The 25,886-nt window shown below is 43.3% G+C and overlaps 1 protein-coding gene across 2 annotated transcripts in view; it reads right to left on the bottom strand.

Moving 5' to 3' along the window:
• Positions 1-25,541, bottom strand: part of IPO7 (importin 7) — a 65,232-nt gene extending 39,691 nt beyond the window's left edge. The window contains exons 1-2 of one of the 2 annotated variants that reach the window (XM_010384832.2): positions 25,316-25,510; positions 5,477-5,558 (exon numbers count right to left, since the gene is read on the bottom strand). In XM_010384832.2, coding sequence (XP_010383134.1) covers positions 5,477-5,558; positions 25,316-25,399 — 166 coding nt within the window. In that variant the 5' untranslated portion in view covers positions 25,400-25,510. Of the gene's footprint in view, positions 1-5,476; positions 5,559-25,315 lie in introns of both variants that reach the window. The other variant, XM_030918071.1, reaches the window with a different exon arrangement.
• Between the last annotated feature and the right edge of the window lie 345 nt (positions 25,542-25,886).

Here is a 25,886-nt window from a genome sequence, read left to right as displayed (position 1 = left end):
TAAAATACAGATCAGTTTGACAAAAGAATGTTTACTGTGAAAGTACTGTGAAAATCCCTTAAGTGTTCATACTTAAAGTATTTCTTTCAGACCACTGTTTGTAAAGCTATGCTTTCATTAACAAAATACTACATTAAATTATTTTTAAAGTTGATAATGCACAAATTGAACACTCAGTTACAGCAATCATGCACAAAGTTATTACTAATCACATAGTGTAAGAAAATTCTGCAAATAACCCCAGAGAAAACTGGTTTTTTTAACGTCACAACACTTTTTACCCTGTTTTCTATAGGAGAGTTAAATTTAATCAAATCAGTTTTCTAAATGAAGCCTCTCAAGACAAAACCATCATACACACCCCAACATAGCTTCTACAACTCATCACACAAAGGTAATTAAAAAACCAATTCTTATCACAGAAAAATCATAGCATACAAAGGTTCTTAATCTATAAATTTAAGTATTTCAATCCCATACCACTTCAAATTCAAATTATGTTATGGGAGAATTTACTGTGTTCAGAAATTACAGATTACTATTTTTCCGTCAGTTATCATACTGCTACCTTCGCACATTGCTATTTGACAAGTTAACAAACTGATGAAGTGGCAAAATCTAGGTTGCTAGCAATGCTTTTTACCCAGCACTTTCAGAGAGAGGGGGACAACAGAATCACAAATGTGTAAGATGTACTGTAAAGGGAAACTGTCCAAAATTAATTCTTAAATTCTGCAAAACACTGGATCGTCTCTAATTAGCAATTCTTATCTCGAGTCCTGTACTTATTTGAACAAGGATAACCGACAGAACTGGGATTTTTATATTCTAGTTTGCTTTAATTTAGGAATTAAATATTCAATCTTATAGTATTTCAAATAGATTAAGACTATATATTAAAATACCCCTCAAAGAAGTATTTTTTTTTTTGAAACGGAGTCTTGCTCTGTCGCCCAGGCTGGAGTGAAGTGGCCAGATCTCAGCTCACTGCAAGCTCTGCCTCCAGGGTTTATGCCATTCTCCTGCCTCAGCCTCCCGAGCAGCTGGGACTACAGGTGCCCGCCACCACACCCGGCTAGTTTTTTGTATTTTTTTAGTAGAGACGGGGTTTCACCGTATCAGCCAGGATGGTCTCGATCTCCAGACCTCGTGATCCGCCCGCCTCGGCCTCCCAAAGTGCTGGGATTACAGGCTTGAGCCACCGCGCCCGGCCTCAACAAGGTATTTTTATGAGACGGAGTCTCACTCTGTCGCCAGGCTGGAGTGCAGTAGTGCGATCTTGGCTCACTGCAACCTCTGACTCCCTGGTTCAAGCGATTCTCCTTGCCTCAGCCTCCCGAGTAGCTGGGATAACAGGCATGCACCACCATGCCTAGGTAATTTTTGTATTTTTAGTAGAGACGGGTTTTCACCATGTTGCCCAGGATGGTGTCGATCTCCTGACCTTGTGATCCGCCCACTCTGGCCTCCCAAAGTGCTGGGATTATAGGCGTGAGCCAACATTTTAAGATAAACTACACCTACGATAAAGAGTCAAATAGGACCAACAAAATCCAGGTTATTACTACTACAGAATTTTGGTTCTTTTTCCCCAAAACAGAACAGAGACCAACATTAAGACCACACAACAGTCCTAATGTCTCTGGATGCAATCTCTGAATATTTCCATTCTAAGTAAAGAATGGGATATATATGCTTATGTGATTTGGAATGATAAACATTTTTTGCCCCAACAAAACAGAACTTGGTACTGCACTGTAAGGATCTCATGATTCAGTCTACTCTAGCCAGAATAGATACTCTAGCAAAGACAGAATGAACTAATCATTCGAAATCCAGCAGATGAAACCACCATATGCCATGCACTACAGAATCTCATTCAATTATTCCAAGAACATGATTTTTTTTTTCTTTTTTGAGAGAGGGTCTCAAGTCTGTTGCCCAGACTGGAGTACAATGGCATAATCTCAGCTCAGCACAACCTCCATCTTCCAGGTTCAAGCAATTCTTCTGCCTCCGCCTCCCCAGTAGCTGAGATTACAGGTGCATGCCACTACCACCCGGCTAATTTTTTTGTATTTTTAGTAGAGACAGGGTTTCACCATGTTGACCAGGCTGGTCTTGAACTCCTTACTTCAAATGATCCACCTTCCTTGGCCTTCCAAAGCGCTGGGATTACAGGTGTGAGCCACCATGGCTGGCCCCAAATATATAATTTTTAAATTAGTGATATTTTAAATTTTTTGACCAATTCCAGAGTTTAACTGCTTCCAATTGTGTACACACTAAAACAATTTCCTAGTGTAATTTATTTTTCTAATACACATAACCAAGTCTCTAGAATTTATTAATATCACTCCTAAAGGCCACTTAACTGCATAGTAAAATTTTGGACTTAAAGGCAGATTCTTATCTAAAAATGGGAAAATGTAAACTTTACTAGTAAAAGATAAATGAGACTTGAATATATATAAAAAAGAAACAAGACCAGGAACAGTGGCTCATGTCTTTGATCCCAGCACTTTGGGAGGCTCAGGTGAGAGGATCACTTGAGGCCAGGAATTCAAGACCAGCCTAGAGGCTAGGCGTGGAGACTAAGGCCTGTAAATCTCAATACTTTGGAAGCCGAAACCAGCCTGGGCAAGACAGTGAGACCCCGTCTCTACCAAAAAAAAAAAAGACCAGCCTCAGCAACATAGTGAGACTCCATCTCTAAACAATAAAATAATTAAGATGGGTGTAGTGACACATGCCTGTAGCCCCAGATGTTTGGGACGCTAAAGCAGAAAGATTACTTGAGCCCAGGAGTTTGGAGATTCAGTGAGCTATAACTGAGTCACTGCACCCCAGCCTGGGCAAGGATCAAGACCCTGAGGAAGAAAGGAAATGGAGGAAGGGAAGGAGGGAAGAGAGAAGGGAAGGAAGAAGGGAGGGAGGGAGGGAGGGAGGGAGGAGGGAAGGAGGGAAGGAGGAAGGAAGGAAGGAAGGAAGGAAGGAAGGAAGGAAGGAAGGAAGGAAGGAAGGAAGGAAAGGGAAGGAGACAATAAAAATTATTACCCTTTTCTATTAAATTTAGAAATATTTTCAAAAAGATTTACTGCTGACCTGGGAGTTCAGTCACTTACACAAAAATGTTTGCTTTTAAAAAAGTCATGGCCAGGAATGGTGGCTCACGCCCATAAACCTAGCACTTTGGAAGGCCCAGGCAGGCAGATCGCTTGAGCTCACAAGTTTGAGACCAGCCTGGACAATAGGGCAGGACCCCATCTCTACAAAAAAATACAGTTAGTGGGGCATGGTGGTGCTGTCTATAGTCCCAGCTACTCAGGAGGCTGAGGTGGGAGGATGGCTTGAGCCTGGGAGGCAAAGATTGCAGTGAGTCAAGATGGAGCTACTGAATTCTAGCTTGGGCATTATAGCCAGTTTGTCTAAAAAAAAAAAAAATGAATCCTATCTGCCTAGCAGAGTCCAGGATATTTAATTAATTAATTTACAGTGATAAACAATTTAAATTCATTTATTTCCTGAGTACCTACACTGTACTAGGCAACATTTTAGGCACTGAAAATGAAAATACACTGTTGGCCGGGCGCGGTGGCTCAAGCCTGTAATCCCAGCACTTTGGGAGGCCGAGACGGGTGGATCACGAGGTCAGGAGATCGAGACCATCCTGGCTAACGCGGTGAAACCCCGTTTCTACTAAAAAATACAAAAAAAAAAAAAAAAAAAAAAAAAACTAGCTGGGCGAGGTGGCCGGCGCCTGTAGTCCCAGCAACTCAGGAGGCTGAGGCAGGAGAATGGCGTAAACCCGGGAGGCGGAGCTTGCAGTGAGCTGGGATCCGGCCACTTCACTCCAGCCTGGGCGACAGAGCCAGACTCCTCAAAAAAAAAAGAAAATACACTGTTAACAAAACAGACCTGAGACTAAATTCTATTTCTAAAAATTGAAACAGTTTACTGCATATGGCACATTATGGCTAATTATTTAGCCATTAAAATATGAATCTGAAGGCCGGGAGCCGTGGCTCACGCCTGTAATCCCAGCACTTTGGGAGGCCGAGGCGGGCGGATCATGAGGTCAGGAAATCAAGACCATCCTGGCAAACACGGTGAAACCCCGTCTCCACTAAAAAATACAAAAAATTAGCTGGGCGTGGTGGCGCACACCTGTAGTCCCAGCTACTTGGGAGGCTGAGGCAGGAGAATGGTGTGAATCCGGGAGGCGGAGCTTGCAGTGAGCGGAGACCTCACCACTGCACTCCAGCCTGGGAGACAGAGCGAGACTCCGTCTCAAAAAAAAGAATCTGAAGACTGGAACTACGTAAAGAAAAGGGAAATGCTTAGTATACAACATTAAGTGAAACAAGGAAAACAATTTTTTTTTGAGGCGGAGTCTCGCTCTGTCACCCAGGCTGGAGGCAGTGGTGAGGTCTCCGCTCACTGCAAGCTCCGCCTCCCGGGTTCACGCCATTCTCCTCCCTCAGCCACCCAAGTAGCTGGGACTACAGGTGCCCGCCAATTTTTTGTATTTTTAGTGGAGACAGGTTTCACAGTGTTAGCCAGGATGGTCACTATCTCCTGACCTCGTGATCCACCGCCTCGGCCTCCCAAAGTGGTGGGATTACAGGCTGCGCCACCGCACCCGGCCCCAACAAAATTTTCAACAAAATAGGTACAGGGGAAAAGAACAGCAAGAAATAACACAAAAATGTAATATGTTTTTCTAGAATGATGAAATTATTGGTACTTTATATTTCCCATAACAAAATTATTACATCTGCAAATAAATTAAGAAGAAATGAAAAGGCTAGGCGTGGTGGCTCACGCCTGTAATCCCAGCTACTCGGAAGGCTAAGGCAGAAGAATCGCTTGAACCTGGGAGGCAGAGGTTGCAGTGAGCCGAATTCGCACTGCTGACTCCAGCCTGGACGACAGGGTGAGACTATCTCAAAAAAAAAAAAAAAAAAAAAAAGAAAAGAAATTAAAAATGTAAACTCCATTATTTTTTTACAGATTAACATAATATTCGGAAACGTATGCCACATTTTCAGACTATTTGATACTGAGGGAAGTGGCTCAATATGTTGAACAGGAACTAAAAATAGTATAATACTTTTTTTTAAAAACTGTTAAAATGATAAAAGCAAAAAGGTGTTAAGAGATGACTATATAAACAAACAAGTTTGAGTCTTGTTTGAATCACTCATCAGGGAAGGACTCTAAAAATACATAGAACCTTTTAATAAACCCCATCAATTTCTATTTGAAGCTTCTTTTTTAATTCAACTAAATATAAAATTATTCTTTTAAACTCTGCCACCAGATATCAAGGTACCTGATGTTAGCTGTAAACACTGAAGGTAAATTACCTGGGGGGAAAAATTGCCAAAGGGCCATCCCAAGATACTTCTGCTGTTTGATTATGAACCTTTTAAACAATAGATTACATACACTCAAAATAATTTAGGAAACTTGCCTGCCTGTCTCACAGGTAAATCCAGCTGTTCCGACATAGTAATCTGGAGCAGTGTTGAGACAAAATTCAGAGACTTGTGTGCCTACGAAGAAAAAAAGTCCATTTTAAATTTCTGCAAATAAGTGTACTTTAAAATAACAGATCAAAGAGGCTTCAATACATTTCCATTGCTTGGCTCCCACAAAAGGCTCTTCATAACTGGTTCCAGCCTTGTTTCTCATCACTCCCTTATACTGAACTTTAAGGAATTTAATGACTTAATTCCTAAAACTTTTTGGATGTCTGCATTTGCCTGTATACCACTGCACTTCCCATTTATCCCGACTAGCATTCTTTTTTCTTTAATTTTTGAGACGGAGTCTGACTCTCGCCCAGGCTGGAGTGCAGTGACGCAATCTCAGCTCACTGCAACCTTTGCCTCCCAGGTTCAAGCGATTCTCCTGTCTTAGCCTCCTGAGTAGCTGAGACTACAGGTGCGCACGACCACACCTGGCTAATTTTTCTTTTTGTTTTGTTTTTTGAGACAGAGTCTCACTCTGCTGCCCCAAGGCCAGAGTGGAGTGGCGCAATCTCAGCTCGCTGCAACCTCCACCTCCTGGGTTCAAGCGATTCTCCTGCCTCAGCCTCCTGAGTAGCTGGAACTAGTGCCACCATGCCCAGTTAATTTTTTGTATTTTTTTAGTAGAGATGGGGTTTCACTGTATTGGCCAGGCTGGTCTCGAACTCCTGACCTTGTGATCTGCCTGCCTTGTCCTCCCAAAGTGCAGGGATTACAGGTGTGAGCCACTGTGCCCAGCCCTAATTTTTTATATTTTTAGTAGAGTTGGAGTTTCACCATATTGGCCAGGCTGGTCTCGAACTCCTGACCTTGTGATCCACCCTCCTCGACCTCCGAAAGTACTGGGGTTACAGGTGTGAGTCATTGCGTCTGACCCCCAGCGAGCATTCTTTTTTTTTTTTTTGAGACAGAGTCTCGCTCTGTTGCCGCGGCTGGAGTGCAGTGGCATGATCTCGGCTTACTGTAACCTCCGCCTCCTGGGTTCAAGCGATTCTTCTGCCTCAGCCTCCCAAGTGGATGGGGCTACAGGTGTGCACCACTATGCTTGGCTAATTTTTGTATTTTTAATAGAGACAGGGTTTCACCATATTGGCCAGGCTGGTCTCGAACTCCTGACTGTGTGATCTGCCGCCTTGGCCTCTCAAAGTGTTGGGATTACAGGCGTGAGCCACCATGCCAGGCCCTCCAACTAGCATTCTTAACCTACACTGGTGACAGCAGCTCAATAACAATATCCTCTGTGATACTTGTTTCCTCTTTCAAGTAATTTCTCCATAGAAACATTTCATTAAATGGCCAGACACATACGAAATCAATAAAAATGAACAGTTTGGTCTAGGCATGGTGGCTCTGGGAGGCCGAGGCGGGCGGATTGCAATGAATAGTTTGGGGGTAGTTTCCAAGGTGGCGATAGTGTTATTTCTTGATATGACTGCTGTTTTATACAAGTGTGCTCAGTTTGTGAAAACTGTACCTTTATGACCACCTTTGTGGATACATGTTACATTTCAAAAGAAAGTTAAAAATCAATAGCTTTGAACATACAAAAGAATACAGACTATATGATCATAATGTAATAAATACATTTATGTGAATATGAAACAGAATTTCCCACATTTTAAATTTTTTAAATTTTCCACATTTTACATTATAGACCTGGATCACTTTCACTAACAGTACAAAAAGGTTACATATTTCTAAATTTGTCATATTTGCTTCTGATTGTTTTTTTTTTTTTTTTTAATTTTTTGTTTGCTTTGTTGTTGTTAGAGATCAGGTCTCGCTATGTTGCCCAGGCTGGTCCTAAACTGCTGGGCTAGGCTCAAGAGCTCCTGCCTTAGTCTCCTAAAGTGCTGGGATCACAGGCATGAGCCACCACACCTAGCCTGCTTCTCATTTAAAGAACTGAACATTTTATCTTGAAATGGTGGGCAAAACAATCTTTTTAAAATGAACATTCAAGTTAAATCTCTTCTTGTATATTTTCTCAGTTTCATTCTCCTTTGTCCCAATATAACCACCACTTACAATGTCATCTTTTAGCTCAATGTTCACATGAACAATATTCTGATCTGTATTTTAGTATATTCTTTTGTTTGTTTTTTGAGACGGAATTTCACTTTTATCACCCAGGCTGGAGTGCAACGGTGCAATCTCAGCTCACTGCAACCTCCGCCTACCAGGTTCAAGCGATTCTCCTGCCTCAGCCTCCAGAGTAGCTGGGATTACAGCACGTCCAGCTAATTTTCTGTTTTTTTTTTAGTAGAGATGGGGTTTCACCATGTTGGCCAGGCTGGTCTCAAACTTCTGACTGCAGGTGATCCACCCGCCTCGGCCTCCCAAAGTGCTGGGATTACAAGCATGAATGAGCCACCCGTTCCCAGCTATTTCAGTATCTTCTTACAGACTTTACCCCATTCTGCAAACACATTCTTATAGAGAATTTTCCAGCTGGGTGCAGTGGCTCATGCCTGTAATCCCAGCACTTTGGGAGGTTGAGGCGGGCAGATCACCTGAGTCCAGAAGTTCGAGACCAGCCTGACCAAAATGGTGAAACCCCGTCTCTACTAAAAATATAAAAATTAGCCAGGTGCATGCCTGTAATCCCAGCTACGTGGGAGGTTGAAGTATGAGAATGGCTTGAACCCCAGAGGCAGAGGTTCCATCGAGCCAAGATAAGGCCACTGTACTCTATCCAGCCTGGGTGACAGAGGCTCTGTCTCAAGAAAAAAAGGGAAAAAAACCCAAAAAAAACCACACAAAGACTGGGTGCAGTGGCTTACGTCTGAAATCCCAGCACTTTGGAAGGCTGAGGTGGCTGGATCACTTGAGGCCAGGAGTTCAAGACCAGCCTAGCCAATGAGGTGAAACACCATCTCTACTAAAAATACAAAAATCAGGCCGGGTGCGGAGGATCATGCCTGTAATCCCAGCACTTTGGGAAGCCACAGTGGGCAGATCACTTGAGTTCAAGCCTAGCCTGGCCAACATGGTGGAACACTGTCTCTAATAAAAATACAAAAATTAGCCGAGTGTGGTGGCGCATGCCTGTAATCCTAGCTACTCAGGAGGCTGAGGCAGGAGAATCACTTGAACCCAAGATGCAGAGGTTGCAGTGAGCTTAGATCCCGCTACTGTACTCCAGCCTGGGCGACAGGGCGAGACTGTGTCTTGGAAAAAAAAAAAAAAAAGCCAGGCATGGTGGCTCATGCCTGTAATTCTAACACTTTGGGAGGCCGAGGCAGGTGGATCACCTGAGGTCAGGAGTTCGAGACTAGCCTGACCAACACGGCGAAACCCCGTCTCTATTAAAAATACAAAAATTAGCCAGGCTTGGTGGCAGGCACCTGTAATCCCAGCTACTCAGGAAGCTGAGGCACAAGAATGGCTTGAACCCAGGGGGCGGAGATTGCGGTAAGCCGAGATAGCGCCACTTTACTCCAGCCTAGGCAAAAGAGCGAGACTCGGTCTCAAAAAAAAAAAAAAATTTTTTTCCTTTGAATATAAAAAATTATTTCATGTTAGAATCTAGACTTTATTCTTTCAATCACTCCAAAAATTACTTATTTAGGTGTTTGTGGTATAAGACATTATGCCAGGAGCTGAGACTACAGGGTTGAATATGACAACCAGGCTCTATGACCTCATAGCAACTTACAGTGTTGTCAAGAAACACAAGATAATCAAATAGATAATTGCAATAAAGTACAATCAGATATAATTGCAATAAAATACAGTTGGCGCCCCCATACCTGTGGGTTCCAAATCCATGAATTCAACCAACCACAGATGAAAAATATTTGGGGGAAAAATTTTTAAATAACAATACAATAAAAATAATACAAACTTAATAATACAAGTACAGCAACTATTTACATAGCATTTACATTGTATTGGGTATTAAAAGCAATCTAGAAATGATTTAAAGTGTTCAGGGGGATGTGCACAGGTTATAAGCAAATACTACACCATATAAGGGACTTCAGCATCCATGAATTTTGGTATCCGTGGGGGTCCTGGAACCAATCCCTCATAGTTACCAAAGGAAAAGTGTGTAATGGAAGAAGTAGCAGTATGGAAGAATCAAAAGGAGGATCTCCTAATACAGAAGACCTGAACAGAAGGAGTTAGGTGGATGAAAGGGAGGTATTGACCCTTTTCACTACCCTAGATGTGAAGACTACCAACCACTATCACTTTACTTAAACACCCTTCCACCTATGCCATTCAGCATACCATTTTTTCTGGTCTCTTTCTCAGGCTCCTTTACTGATTTCTCATCCTGTTTAATCTATAAATGCTAGAATTCACCAGGACTTGGTCATAGGCCATCTTTCTTCTTCCCAGATGATCTCATCCAATCACTACCTTTATAAAGCATAATTTTCCCCTCAAAATTATTACTCTACTTCCCTGTACCACTTCTTCCAACCTCTCATCACTATCCTCGCAGTAATCCTCACCACTTTCCTCTTCATCAACCCAATTTAATATATCAAGTCCTGTCAATTCTATATCCAAAATCCTTCTTTAAAATGTATCCACTTTCTCCATTCCCATGAACACCAACCTAGTCCAAGTGACTATCATCCCTCTTAATTTAACTATTTGTGCCCCCAATCATTCTCCATTTAGCAGCCAAAGATCTTTTAAAATTATAAATCCTCTTTAAACAAACCTTTTAACAAGCTTTCTACTGCACCTTCCAAGGTCCTACATGAAGACATCTTGTCCCTGCCATTTTCTTCAGCCTCATTTTTTTTTTTTTTTTTTTTTTGAGACGGAGTCTAGCTCTGTCGCCCAGGCTGCAGTGCAGTGGCCAGATCTAGCTCACTGCAAGCTCCGCCTCCCGGGTTCACGCCATTCTCCTGCCTCAGCCTCCTGAGTAGCTGGGACTACAGGCGCCGGCCACCTCGCCCGGCTAGTTTTTTTGTATTTTTAGTAGAGACGGGGTTTCACCGGGTTAGCCAGGATGGTCTCGATCTCCTGACCTCGTGATCTGCCCGTCTCAGCCTCCCAAAGTGCTGGGATTACAGGCTTGAGCCACCGCGCCTGGCCTTCAGCTTCATTTTTAAAAACTTTCTCAACATGCTCTCCTCACTGCCCCACCTACCAGCCTTTAGGTGCTTTCACCAAGAAAGAAACATATTTAACAGATAAAAAATCACAGCCAGATAGAACTAGTAGGTTCTAGTGTTCTATAGCACTGTAGGGTAACCATACAATAATTTATTGTATATTTTCAAATAGCTAGAAGAGCAGATTTCCAATATTCCTAGCCCAAAGAAATGATACACATTTGAGATGAATATGCTAATTACCCTAATTTGATCATTACATTGTTGTATACATGTACTAAAATACCACTGTACCCCATAGATATGTATTATACAATTATCATGTATCAATTAAAAAATAATAAAAGCAAAAAGAAACACATTACTTCATTTCAGAGTCTTTGTGCATGCTGTGTCTTTCTACCTACAATATCCTTCTCTTGCACGCTCCACCAGTTAACTGGTTCACAGTTTCACATTGTTTGGGTCACTGCTTAAACATTATTTCCTTAGAGAAGCCTTTTCTGCCTGATCACTCAAGCTAAAGCAGGGATCCCTATTGCTCTCATAACCATTATTTTCCTTCATAATGCTTATTACATATTTGTGTACTATATTTGTAGATGGTTCTTATGCCTGTTTCTCCTATTAGACTCTAAGCCCCACTGAGTAAGGACGATACTGTTTACATCCCCAGTTCTTCATATGACACTTGGCATTTAAGCTATTCAAAAAAATTCACTGAATGAATTGGAAGAGCCAAGAAATAAATGCCTTGGAAGATGTGATTGCCTAGGGTGAGTATAGAGTGAGAAAGGTTTTTACATTTAAGGGACAGACGGATGAGCCCGAAGGACATTACTATCCACACTACTAGGGCACTTTTCAGACCATTTACATTACAGTATATATCTTATCTCCTGCATCAAATCATGAATTCCTGGAATGAACTGCTGCAATCAGATAGTCTTGGTTGTAAATCTAGGTGATGCCACTTCCTAGAATGCTAAGCCTTCAACAAGTTGATGCAGTAAATCTAAGTCTCAATAACAAATTAAGAATAATAAAATCTACTTCACAGGATGGCTATAAGGAGCATATAAAACAACACAGGTGCACGGTGTCTCATGTGGTCAGGAGTTCAAGACCAGCCCGACCAACATGGTAAAGCCCTGTCTCTATTAAAAATATAAAAATTAGCCGGGTGTGGTGGCACACACCTGTAGTCTCAGCTACTTGGGAGGCTGAGGCAGGAGAATTGCTTGAACCCAGGAGGTGGAGGTTGCAGTGAGCCGAGATCACGCCACTGCACTCCAGCCTGGGTGACAGAGCAAGACTCTGTCTCAAAAAACAAACAAACAAACAAACAAACAAACAAACACAACACAGAAAATATCTTAGCAAATATCAAGACATAACAAATATGTCTTGATATGGATATATCCTTTATATGTCCATATTCAGTAGAATCTCACCTTCCTTAGAGTACACTCTAACATCAGGAAGGTGTAAATCGATATATAGCCAAGTTACCCTTTAGTTCCTTAAACTGCCCATAAAGCACACATATATGGTTTTGTGTATACAACCTCTCTTTAGCTCCCAACACTGAAGTTTTTCCTTAATTTGAAACAGGCTACTTTATATGATTAGAACCCCAGATTAAGCTGTTGGTTTATGTTTGGGAGCTATGTTGGAACAACAAAAACTGCCCAGCACAGTGGCTCACACCTGTAATCCCAGTGCTTTGGGAGGCTGATGCAGGAGGATCACCCAACGTCATGAGTTCAAGACCAGCCTGAGCAACATAGCAAGACACTACCTCTACAGAAAATTTTCTTTTTTTTTTTTTTGGAAACGGAGTCTCACTCTGTCGCCCAGGCTGGAGTGCAGTGGCCGTATCTCAGCTCACTGCAACTTCTACCCTCCGAGTTCAAGTGATTCTCCTGCCTCAGCCTCCCGAGTAGCTGGGATTACAGGCACCTGCCACCATGCCCGGCTAAATTTTTTTTTGTATTTTTAGAGACGGGGTTTCACCATCTTGGCCAGGCTGGTCTTGAACTTCTGACCTCATGATCCACCGTGCCCAGCCTAAAAATTATAGCTGGGAGTGGAAGCATGCATTTGTAGTTCGAGGCTACAGTAAGCTATGATCACAACACTCCACTCCACCCTGGGCAACAAAGCAAGACCTCAACTCTAAACAACAACAAAAACCACCACTGTTTTTGTTAGCTTGACAGATGTACAGCTACATTATGTGCATTAAGGCAGGCAAATCTAATCTATAGAAATAGAAGTCAGAAAAATAATAACTTGGGAGGAGGAACAGTATTGAATAGGAAACTTTCTATCAAGGAAACTTTCTAGGCCAATGAAAATGTTGTATGTGTCTTGGTCTGGGTGCTGGTTACCCAGATTTAACTTAAAAAAACAAAATCAAGACTATTTTTACCCAACTTTCACAGCAGCATTACTCATAATACTCTAAAAGTGGAAACAACCTGTATGCCCATCAACAAATGAAAGTAAAATGTCTTATTGATACACACAACAGAATGCTATTTGGCAACTTAAAAAAATGAAGTACTGATACATGCTACAACAATGCATCAACTTTGAAAACATAATGCTGTATGAAAGAAGCCAGTCACAAAAGACTACATATTGTATGATTCCAAATACATGAAATGTCTGGAATACACAAATCTATATAGACAGAAAATAGGATTGTTGCCTAGGGCTAGGATGGGGGTCGGAGATGGAATGGGGAGTGACTGGTAAGATAATGAATTTTCTTTGTCGGGTCATGGAAATGTTTTAAAGACTAGGTGATGGCTGTACAACTGTGAACATACTAAAAGCCACCGTATTGCATACTTTAAATGTGTGAAGAGTTAAATCGACAACACTGAACTACGAAAATAAGCACTTAACATTTTTTTTTTTTTGAGATGGAGTCTTGCTTTGTCTCCCAGGCTGGAGTGCAGTGGCGCAATCTCGGCTCACAGCAACCTCCACCTCCCAGGTTGAAATGACTCTCCTGCCTCAGTTTCCTGAGCAGTTGGGATTATAGGGGCATGTGCTGCTACGCCCAGCTAATTTTTGTATTTTTAGTAGAGATGGGTTTTCGCCATGTTGGCCAGGCTGGTCTCCAACTCCTGACCTCAAGTGGTCCGCCCAGCTCAGCCTCCCAAAGTTCTGGGATTATAGGGGTGAGCCACCACGCCCGGCCCAACACTCATCACTTTATTAACCTCATTAATTACCTTCGAAAACATGTTAAGTATAAATTTTAAAAGTGCAATTGATTAAAAAACACATAACTTTCAGCCAGGCGTGGTGTCTCACGCCTGTAATCCCAGTACTTTGGGAGGCTAAGACAGGTGGATCACCTGAGGTCAGGAATTCGAGACCAGCCTGACCAACGTCGTAAAACCCCATCTTTATTTAAAAAAAAAAAAAAAAAAATACAAAAATTAGCCAGACGTGGTGGTGGCTGCCTGTAATCCTAGCTACTTGGGAGGCTGAGGCAGGAGAATCGCTAGAACCTGGAAGGCAGAGGTTGCAGTGAACCGAGATTGCGCCATTGCACTTCAGCCTGGGGAAGAGAGCGAGACTCCGTCTCAACCAAACAAACAAAAAACACCCTCCAGAATGCCGTGCGCAACATGCTGGATGGAGAGCTGCTCAACTGCTACCTGTACCTGAGCACCAGGGAGCACAGCGAGCTGGCGAAGAAGACTGGCACCACGCCCGACATAATCCTGGACAACTTGCTGGAGACAGACCGTGTCACCACCCACTTCTAGCCCCGTGGATGCCGTTGCCACCAGCACCACCGCACTACCTCCCACCCCCATTTTTGTACAAAACACAAGGAAAAACATTTTTGTTTGAAACAAAAAAGTAACTTTATAACTTTCATACAACTAAGCTAGAGTAAGAATAAGAAAGAAAAGATATTTCTGCTAGCGGGGACATATAGCACAGGCAATCTCAACCAGGAACATCTATCTAGCTGTCCCATACACATTTCTACCCACCTGAAATTCCTAAGACAGGAAGACTTGTATTCTCCCAAAGAAGGTAACAAATGAGGGCCAGATGTGGTGGCTCACACCTGTAATCCCCGCACTTTGGGAGGCCGAGGCGGACAGACAACAAAGTCAGGAGTTCGAGACCAGCCTGGCCAACATGGTGAAACCCCATCTCCAACAAACATAATTAGCTGGGCGTGGTGGGGGGGGCGGTGCCTGTAATCCCAGCTACTCGGGAGGCTGAGGCTGGAGAATGGCTTGAACCTGGGAGGCGAAGGTTGCAGTGAGTCAAGATCGCACCACTGCACTCTAGCCTGGGCGAAAGAGTGAAACTCCATCTCAAAAAATAAAAATAAGCTAAATTAAAAATATCACTAGCATCAATCTTTATCACAAAAACCCTCTAAAATTTGGGCAATTATGATATTATTGTCAACAATTTGGCAAACATCAATACAGGCCTCAGAAGATGCTACAATAGATCTTTTACATGAGTCAAAATATAAATGTAACTTCTGGATGCTGCCCCTAATTATATGCCCAGTAGTCCCCTTCTCAAGCTCCTGGATTCTAACATAGAACTGAAGCACCAAATGAGTCATTATACATCATTAATTAGGGTTAAACCTCCTAATACTCTACTTTTAAAAGCTCCTAACCATAACGCAAAACCACCTTCCTACATATCTTTGAACCTTCTCATTATCTGTCATCAACCCAGATAATTTCAATAGTCACCCTTAATTCATCTCATTAAAATTCTTCAACAAACCCAACTCCATTCTTCTTACTAGTACTGATAATGCGCCAGACACTATGAAGAAAAAAAAAGATCAGTACTGAAGTTATGTCGGGAGTTTAATTCCAATTGGACTAATAAGTAAAATTTCAAGTTAGAACCTAAGGGACGTAAACTCAGAAATCGGAGAAAAGACTTTGAACAGTGAAAGATAAAAATGAATTGGTAGGGCCGGGTGCGGTGGCTCACGCCTGTAATCCCAGCACTTTGGGAGGCTGAGGCGGGCGGATCACAAGGTCAAGAGATGGAGACCATCCTGGCCAACATGGTGGAACCCGTCTCTAAAAATACAAAATTAGCTGGGCATGGTGGCGTACGCTTGTAGTCCCAGTTACTTGGGAGGCTGAGGCAGGAGAATCGCTTGAACCTGGGAGGCAGAGGTTGCAGCGAGCCGAGATCACGCCACTGCACTACAGCTGGGAGACAGAGAGAGATTGTCTCAAAACAAAAGAAAAAAAAAAGAAAAAAATTAGAAATTGCTTTTCGAAGGTTACCGATAGTTTAAGGCATTTTCCCAGAAAGTCTTCAGTTTGTTTAACCTCTCTCATTTAGGAGTATCAACATCCCTTTCTTTTTTCTAAACTTTTTTTACTCATTTTCAAAGTAATTCATGCTCATTGGTAGATAATTTCTTCAATCTATGTAAAAAAAAGGAAATTAAGCCTGTTGTGGTGGCTCGCGCCTGTAATCCCAACACTTTGGGAGGCCGAGGAGGGTGGATCACCTGACGTCAGGAGTTTGAGACCAGCCTGGCCAATGTGATGAAACCCCATCTCTACCAAAAATATTAAAAAATTAGCCAGACATGGTGGTGGTTGCCTGTTAACCCAGCTACTCTGGAGGCCAAGGCAGAAGAACTCCTTGAACCCAGGAGATGGAGGTTGCAGTGAGCTGACACGGTGTCACTGCACTCCAGTTTGGGCAACAGTGAGACTCCATCTCAAGAAAAAAAAAAAAGAGAAAAAGGAAACTAACCACTAACCACAACAACCTTCTTAAAATTATCTTTCTTGGCTTCTCTCTTACTTTTATGCACAAAATCCCAGTTTGCTTTTTCAGATGTTTCTCAAAGTACTCAAAATAGACATGGTTGAAAGTTTAGCCCTCTCGTCCATCTCATACCTTTGGATCATACTACTATAATTACCTGCCTGCAGAAGAATATCACTTTTCCATTGCTGCTTTCTCTCTTAAACTTCAGCTCCACATTCCAATGGCCTGCTAGACTTTTTCTACTTGATGTTTACCAGCTCCTCAAACTAGACACCCTGTATGTAATGCATGTCTTCAAAATCAGTTTTCCCTCTAGACCCACATTTTCCAATGTAATCACTAATGTCAATATCTTTTAAAACTTACTCTTCAAACCTGTACCTTTTTTTTTTTTTTTTTTTTTGGAGACAAGAGTCTTGCTCTGTCGCCCAGGCTGGAGTGCAATGGAGCAATCTCGGCTCACTTCAGCCGCTGCCTCCCAGGTTCAAGCGGTTCTCGTGCCTCAGCCTCCTGAGTAGCTGGGATTATAGGCACGCAACACCACGCCCAGCTAATTTTTGTATTTTTAGTAGAGACAGGGTTTTGCCATGTTGGCCAGGCAACCCCCGATCTCAGGTGATCCTGAGATCCACTCACCTTGGCCTCCCAAAGTGCTGGGATTACAGGCCTGAGCCACCGCACCCGGCCAAAACTGTAATTTTGTATTATTTCTCTCCACTGAAATATAACCAAAGAGACTTTCAATTAGCTACTATACTTCAGACCATTTTTAAGGAACATAGGAGGTGGAAGAATGCTGTGATATCAGATTTTTACATAAAATACAACCAGGTAATTTCAAGAACGAAGGAACTTCTAACCTTTGTTGTTATTAAAGCATTTGACAAGCTGGGCACAGTGGCTCACACCTGTAATCCCAGCACTTTGGGAGGCCGAGGTGGGCAGATCACCTGAGGTTGGGAGTTCGAGACCAGCCTACCAACATGGAGAAACCCCGTATCTGCTAAAAATACAAAATTAGCCAGACGTGGTGGTGCGTATCTGTAATCCCAGCTACTCAAGAGGCTGAGGCAGGAGAATCACCTGAATCCGGGAGGCGGAGGTTGTGGCGAGCTGAGATTGCGCCATTGCACTCCAGCCTGGGCAACAAGAGCAAAACTCCGTCTCAGAAAAAAAATAAAAAAAATAAAAATAAAGAATTTGACAAAGGCAAATATGACATCTACTTTGGCTACATGAAATATGAGGCACAGTGAGGTTAAGTCATTACAGTCATAGACTCAGGACAAGGCTAAGGCTCTTCACTGTGTCCCCCTGCCTTTGTTAAAAAACAGTAATATGTCAGGTGCAGTGGCTCACACCTGTAATTCTAGCACTTTGGGAGACAAGGCTGGGCAACAAAGACAGACCTCATCTCTACAAAAAATCAAAAACTTAGCCAGGCATGGTGGTGCACGCCTGTAGTCCCAGCTAGTTGGGAGGCTGAGGCAGGAGGATAGCTTGATCCTAGGAGAGTCAAGGCTGCTGTGAGCCATGTTCATACTACTGCACTCCAGCCTGGGTAACAGTGTGAAATCCCATCACAAAAATAATAATAATAATAATTATTATTATTATTATTATATTATTTTACAATATTATTTTTATGCTTTCCAACTAGGAAGTTTTATGTTGTTTTTTTTTTTTAAGATGGAGTCCCACTGTGTTGCCAGGCTGGAGTGCAGTGGCGTGATCTCTGCTCACTGCAAGCTCTGCCTCCCAGGTTCATGCTATTCTCCTGCCTCAGCCTCCTGAGTAGCTGGAACTACAGGCGCCTACCACCATGCCCAGCTAATTTTCTGTATTTTTAGTAGAAATGGGGTTTCACCATGTTAGCCAGGATGGTCTCCATCCTGACCTCGTGATCCACCCGCCTCAGGCTCCCAAAGTGCTGGGATTACAGGTGTGCGCCACCACACCCAGCTGGAACTTTAATTTTATTTTTCTTTTTTTGAGACAGTCTCGCACTATTGCCTGGGCTAGAATGCAATGACGGGATCTTGGCTCACTGCACCTCCGCCTCCTAGGTTCAAGCGATTCTCCTGCCTCAGTCTCCCAAGTAGCTGGGATTACAGGCACCCACCACCACGCCCGGCTAATTTTTCATATTTTTAGAGACAGGGTTTCACTATGTTGACCAGGCTTGTCTCGAACTCCTGACTTCATGATCCACCCACTTCAGCCTCCCAAAGTGCTGGATTACAGGCGTGAGCCACCGCACCTGGTCTCCAACTAGGAACTTGAAAAAAAAAAAAAAACTTTTTTATTAGAAATTGTTTAGCAGCCAGGTGCCATGGCTCATGTCACTACAAGAATTTTTTCGTAGTGACAGGGTCTCCCTATGTTGCCCAGGCTGGTCTCGAACTCCTGAACTCGAGTGATCTTCTCCCTGCTTTTACCTTCCAAAGTGTTGGGATTACAGGCGTGAGCCACTCCGCCCAGCCTCTTTCAGATCTTTAACAAGCTACATCACTGAATAACTTGCTATCTAAGAGCCAAAGTATCCAGGGACTTTCCTTCTCCCAAATTCAGAACAGTAACTTTAAAATATTCCTGGTGAAGGAATGTTATCTAAACTACAGGCTACTCTGGTCTTCTTTTATTGCTTTATTTCTAAACATTCCAAATTATCCTACAAATATGCCATTATTTTACACTTCTCCAGACCTAAGATTTTCATTAATTAAATATTTTTAATAAAATGAAAGCAAATGAACCATTTATAAGTAAGGTATATCACATACAGCAGTAATAGTTAACTGTCTGTGACAATCCCAAAAGTGAGCCAGGATAGTGTGAGTTTAAAAAAAAAAAAAAACAAAAAAAAAACCCAAAATATCAAGAAACTTATCAAAAGCAAGTTCACTTTTTCATATAAAGCATGTGAGAAAGTAGCCCTGCTGCCTATATACATAAAACCATTAGGCCGAGCATGGTGGCTCAGGCCTATAATCCCAGCACTTTGGGAGGCCAAGACGGACGGATCATCTGAGGTCAGGAGTTCGAGACCAACTGGGCCAACGTGGTGAAACCCCATGTCTAATAAAAATACAAAATTAGGCCAGGCACAGTGACTCACGCCTGTAATCCCAGCACTTTGGGAGGCCGAGGCGGGTAAATCACCTGCAGTGAGGAGTTCAAGACCAGCCTGGCCAACATGGTGAAATCCCATCTCTACTAAAAACACAAAAATTAGCCGGGTGTGGTGGTACATGCCTTTAATCCCAGCTACTTGGGAGGCTGAGGCAGGAGAATTGCTTGAACCCGGGAGCAGAGGTTGCAGTGAGCCAGATGGCGCCAATGCACGCCAGCCTGGGCAAAAAGAGCGAAACTCCACTGAAAGAAGAAAAGGTATATATATATATATAACCATTATATAAAATATTGAGCTTAGGAACTAAGAGTCTAAATGTCCTCTGGGTAAACCCTCTAATTCTACTTACAGCATTTTTCTTGGCTGCAAATACAACAGGGGAGAGACTATTGATGCCGAGATCATATCCACCTTAGCCAAAATCAGATCCAATAGTTTCCTTATCCAAACTTTACATATAGTTTTATTATAGTACTGACCACATGTATTGTAAGGGCCAGTGACATAGTGATTATGGAGCTCTAGAAAGAAAGTGATCATGAATTTCTCTGCATCTAACTACTTAGCTCAGTGCCTAGCACACAGACATTTGCTGTTACATGAACCAGACTGGGAATTATCCTTCGGAATGAGTATTTCATAAGTATCTTCCTGGCATTATATTTAAAAATGCCGGCTGGTGCAGTGGCTCATGCCTGTAATCGCAACACTTTGGGAGGTCAAGATGGGTGGATCACTTGAGGTCAGGAGTTCCAGACCGGCCTGAGCAACGTGGCGAAACCCCGTCTCTACTAAAAATACTAAAATTAGGCCGGGCACGGTGGCTCAAGCCTGTAATCCCAGCACTTTGGGAGGCTGAGACGGGCGGATCACGAGGTCAGGAGATCGAGACCATCCTGGCTAACACAGTGAAACCCCGTCTCTACTAAAAATACAAAAACTAGCTGGGCGAGGTGGCGGGCGCCTGTAGTCCCAGCTACTCGGGAGGCTGAGGCAGGAGAATGGCGTAAACCCGGGAGGCGGAGCTTGCAGTGAGCTGAGATCCGGCCACTGCACTCCAGCCTGGGCCACAGAGAGAGACTCCGTCTAAAAAAAAAATAAAAAAAATAAAAAAATACTAAAATTAGCCAGGTATGGTGGTATGCACCTTAAGTCTCAGCTACTCAAGGGGCTGAGGCCTGAAAATCGCTTGAACCTGGGATTGGAGGCTGCAGTGAGCCAAGATCGTGCCACTGCGCTCTAGCCTGGTCAACAGAGTGAGACCCTGCCACAAAAATAATAGTAAATGTTTAAAAATAAATAAAAGAGCTAAAGCCCATATTGCTATTTACTAGTATCATAACAGTAAGTCATAAAGCCTATTACTGGCAAATTAAGGAATAACAATAACAAAAAATAATAAGTCATGACCTCATGAAACTTAAAATTATAGTGGAGAGAACAAAAGTAAAATTAGGCCAGGTGTGGTAGCACATGTCTGCAGTCCCACCCACATGGGAGGCTCAGAAAGGAGGAGGCTGCTTGAGGCGAAGAGTTCTAAGCTGTAGTGTACTATGTAGTGCACCAGAGTCCACTGCACTCCAGCCTAGGCAACACAGCAAGGCCTTGGCTCTGAAAAAATTAAAAACAAGCTTGGGCAATACAGTGAAACCTTGTCTCTACAAAAAATACAAAAACAGTTGGGCATAGTGGCACGTCCCTATAGTTTCAGCTACTTGGGAGGCTGAAGTGGGAGTGTTGCTTGAGCCCGGGAGGGAGAGGCTGCCATGAGCCATGATGGTACTACTGCACTCCAGCCTGGGTGACAGAGCAAGATCCTGTCTCAAAAAATAAATATAAATAAATAGGCTGGGCATGGTAGCTCATGCCTGTGATCCCAGCACTTTGGGAGGCCGAGGCGGGCAGATCATGAGGTCAGGAGTTCCAGACCAGCCTGGCCAACATGGTGAAACTCTGTCTCTACTAAAAATACAACATTAGCCAGTTGTGGCAGCAGGCACCTAATCCCAGCTACTCGGGAGCCTGAGGTAGGAGAATCGCTTGAACCCGGGAGGCAGAAGTTGCGGTGGGCTGAGACTGTGCCACTGCACTCCAGCCTGGGTAACAAGAACAAGACTCCATCTCCAAAAAAAAAAAAAAAAAAAAAAAGGCCAAGTGCAGTGGCTCACGCCTGTAATCCCAGCACTTTGGGAGGCCGAGACGGGTGGATCACGAGGTCAGGAGATCAAGACCATCCTGGCTAACACAGTGAAACCCCGTCTCTACTAAAAATACAAACAATTAGCCAGACGTGGTGGCAGGCACCTGTAGTCCTGGCTACTCAAGAGGCTGAGGCAGGAGAATGGCGAGAACCTGGGAGGCAGAGCTTGCAGTGAGCTGAGATAGCGCCACTGCACTCCAGTCTGGGTGACAGAGTAAGGCTCTGTCTCATAAAAAAAAAAAAAAAATTATTTATTTTTATTTTTATTTTTTCAGATGGAGTTTCGCTCTTGTTGCCCAGGCTGGAGTGCAATGGGGCACGATCTTGGCTCACCGCAACCTCTGCCTCCCAGGTTCAAGCGATTCTCCTGCCTCAGCCTCCCTAGTAGCTGGGATTACAGGCGTGTGCCACCACGCCCAGCTAATTTTGTATTTTTAGTAGAGACGGAGTTTCTCCATGTTGGTCAGGCTGGTCTCGAATTCCCGACCTCAGGTGATCCGCCCGCCGCGGTCTCCCAAAGTGCTGGGATTACAGGCATGAGTCACTGTGCCCGGGCAATTTTTAAAAATTAATTAATCAATTAATTTTTTTGAGATGGAGTCTCACTCTGTTGCCCAGGCTGGAGTGCAGTGGTGCGACCTCAGCTCACCGCAACCTCTGCCTCCCAGGTTCAAGCGATTCTCCTGCCTCAGCCTCCCGAGTAGCTGGGATTACAAGCATGTGCCATCGCCCCCAGCTAATTTTGTATTTTCAGTAGAGATGGGGTTTCTCCATGTTGGTCAGGCTGGTCTCGAACTCCCAACCTCAAGTGATCAGTCCGCCTTGGCCTCCCAAAAGGCTGGGATTACAGGCGTGAAACACCACACCCGGCCAAATAAAATTAATTTTAAAAATAAACCAAATGTGTATAACAAATCAGTGCTATAGAGGAAACCAAGTGAAAGGAGATAGGGAGTATGATGGTCAAGGAATTCCTCAGTGATAAGGAAATATTTGAACAGGGATGGAAGGAAATGAGAGAACAAGTTAGGGGGTTAACTATGTGAAAGGAGTTCCAAGGAGTTAAGTGCAAAGACTCTGAGGCAGAAGCGCTATTTTATTTTGACACTATCTACACTATAAACACTTTAATAACATTTACAAATTTTACATTGAGTCAGTGATTATTTCACTTAGTGAAGAGATTCATTCAAACGTCAATGATCTTTTTCTTTGGTTCTAAATGAACCAAAACACAGCCTCAGTGGAATGACAGACATCATAGAATAATTCCTTCTTCTATCTTCTTCAAAGCAAGAGCCTTCCAGAAATGTTACTTCCTCATTCTTACTATATTCAAGACTTATCTGAGATCTGTCTCCCAAATCAATGTTCTGCCACAAGAAAGTCAAAGCAAAAAATATTTAAATGGAAGAAGGGAGAGGGAGAAGCAGTGTATTAAAATGGAATGAAAGTAAATACACTAATAGAAAATTTACCTTAGGAAGAATATTTAAAAATCTAAGTGTTATAATTGAAAGAAAGGTATGAAATGTAAATAGCTAAGGATTACAAAAGTAAAGGCCATGCAATAAATTTTCTTTGACAGATTAGCGGTGTTCACTGTTTGACAGTATTCCAAAACAGTAGTTTAATGGTTAAGTAAAAAAGGCTTTGAATGCTATTTTGATCATTTGTTTATTTTCCAAAAACCAGCTTGTGAAATACCCTAGGTCTCTATTACAAGATGTTAGTGCATATACTAGACATGCAATGTCTATCTGAGGAATAAATGAATATCAGATTTTCAGGAAGTATTATTTCCCCAATTTTTGTAGAAGCGAACCAACTCTTTCAAGTACTCACTTTTAAAATCAATAATTACACTCAAGTATAATTAGTCAAAATAATATGCGATTACAGCAAAGTCATGATAGAAATGACCGTGACTGAACTTTCAGCTTTTCTAGGCTTGTAACTGCATTATTATTTAACAAGCAAAATAATGTTCACCTTAACCCATGTCTATCACAAAGCAAATCAAAACAAAAAGTGATCCGTTCCATAGCTGTGTAATGGTTCAAAATAGTAATACGGTTCAACTCACTACTTTATATCCAAAAAAACTAAGCTCCTCCCAAGGTGACTCTGAGTCTAAAAATTTGAACACATAATCATCACTTCGTGTGGTATAATGATCTAATTTACATATAAAATGGATTTAACATTCTCAAATAATTTTACATTTAATTTCTGTAAACTCTGTAGGTAGTCTTCTTGAACTGTAAGTTCCATGAGGGACGGATCTCTAGTGCAGCCCTTTACACTGAAAAAGTCCAATTAGTAACATTTCTGCTGTTTCTGGTAAGTCAATATAAACAACGTTTTTAAATTATTTACCAGCTAAAAGACGCATAAAATAGTTGAATTTCTATTTTAAAGTGTGATTTTTCAGTTAAAAAATGTACACTAAAGTTCAATAAAGCTGGCAGATTCAGCAGTATGCTAAAAGACAGTTACTAACTGGCAAAAAAGTTACAGCAGCCCTTTTAAGGAGGCTTTAAAATACTGATCATTAATACATAAAACTGCAAAAGTTTAGAAACAAAGAATGACATTGGAGATAGTACAATAAATATTCATGCAATAAAGCTGTTTTCCAAGGAGCGGTCCCCCCAAAATATGGGGAAAAAAAAAAAAACAACCTTCAGAGAATGCAATATCTGAACTGATAAGGAGCTCGGAACATTCCAAGGCACTCAGACTTAACATTATCGCACCTGACTGTCACAGCAACTCTGTGGCGTAATTTTATGAATGGGAAAAACTCAGGATCAAGAGGTTAAGTGACTGGCCCAAGGTCACTCAAGAAATCAATGGTGCAGCTATACCTAGAAGGGTGCACTTCACCTGATTCTTTCCACTACATAAGCCAGCCCTCCGACTGAAGCATTATGACAGTGGAAGAGCAGGGATCAGACTCTGAATGTCCCGCACTACACCTGTCCTACTAATGAGGCGCGGGTTTGCCTTTGAAAGCCTTCCCTAGCAACTCAGACAGAGAGAAGGAAGTTGTACCCGAGGCAGGCCACTGATCAGCCCAGCCAAGTGACAAGGATGACAGGCGCAGCCCCCAAAGGACCGATCGGCATTCCCAGGAGACCCTCCAAACCCTGCGACAGCGAGACTGGTCTCAGAAACGTCTGAAAAACCTCCCAGTAAGTTTCGCCCCGTCCTGGGCGTGAGGAACGAGCTGGGCATGAGCCAGAGGGCGGCGGGCCACCCTAGCCGGCCATGTGTCCAACCCGTCACGCCCGCTTCGCCTCAGCCGGCTCCTCATGCCTAGACCGCAGTCAGAGGCCCAGCTCAGGATCCGAAGCAAAGGCAGCCCTGGCTGCAGCCACCACCACCATATCACATCGAGGCGCCCCGGCGTGGAAGTCGCCGTCAGATGTCCGCCCCACCCTCCTGTTGGGGCCCTCAACGACGTCGTCCGCGCCTCCGGCCAGGCCCCGGGGGCTCGGCCTGCCACCTCTGTCTGCCCGCCTGCCCGCCGCCACCGCTAGCCGGGCGTCCTTACTTCATTGAGCTGGCGCTCCGCGGCCTCACGCAGGGCTGGGTCCATGGTGCCCCGCAGGGCCTCGATAATGGTGTTGGGGTCCATCGCAGCGCGGACTCGGTCAAACCCGGGGTTCGGGTGCTACTGGGCCAGGGATAGCGCCACTCACTGCGCACATGGACCCGCCGCGCTCCGCAGCGGCAACCGGCGCGAAAGGAAAGAGAAGCTCCAAGGCCCCGGATAGAACCTCTTCGCCTCGGCGTGGAGGCGGGAGATGCTCCGGCGACTTCCTGTGGGCGCGCCTGCGGAGCACTTTGGGAGATGTAGTCCACAAAACACTGTCCGCAGCCCACGTGACTGCCTGAGCTGTCGTTCCTACAGAGAAGTCTTGCTATTCAAAAACGAAAAATGTTCAAATTCCGCAAAAAGAAAAGCAAAACAATCAGTTACAAAAGGTTTCACAGTGATCATAAATGGAATCAGATACAGTGGTGCAATCTATTGCTAATGGCTGCGTAAATGAAGGAAACTCTGAAAATCAATTTGAGATGTGTTTCTGATTGCCATTAAAATGTTTACACTGCCGGGCGCG

Source organism: Rhinopithecus roxellana, chromosome 15 (genome assembly GCF_007565055.1).
Source record: "Rhinopithecus roxellana isolate Shanxi Qingling chromosome 15, ASM756505v1, whole genome shotgun sequence".
Taxonomy (NCBI): domain Eukaryota; kingdom Metazoa; phylum Chordata; class Mammalia; order Primates; family Cercopithecidae; genus Rhinopithecus; species Rhinopithecus roxellana.
This window is presented reverse-complemented; position numbering and strand designations above follow the sequence as displayed.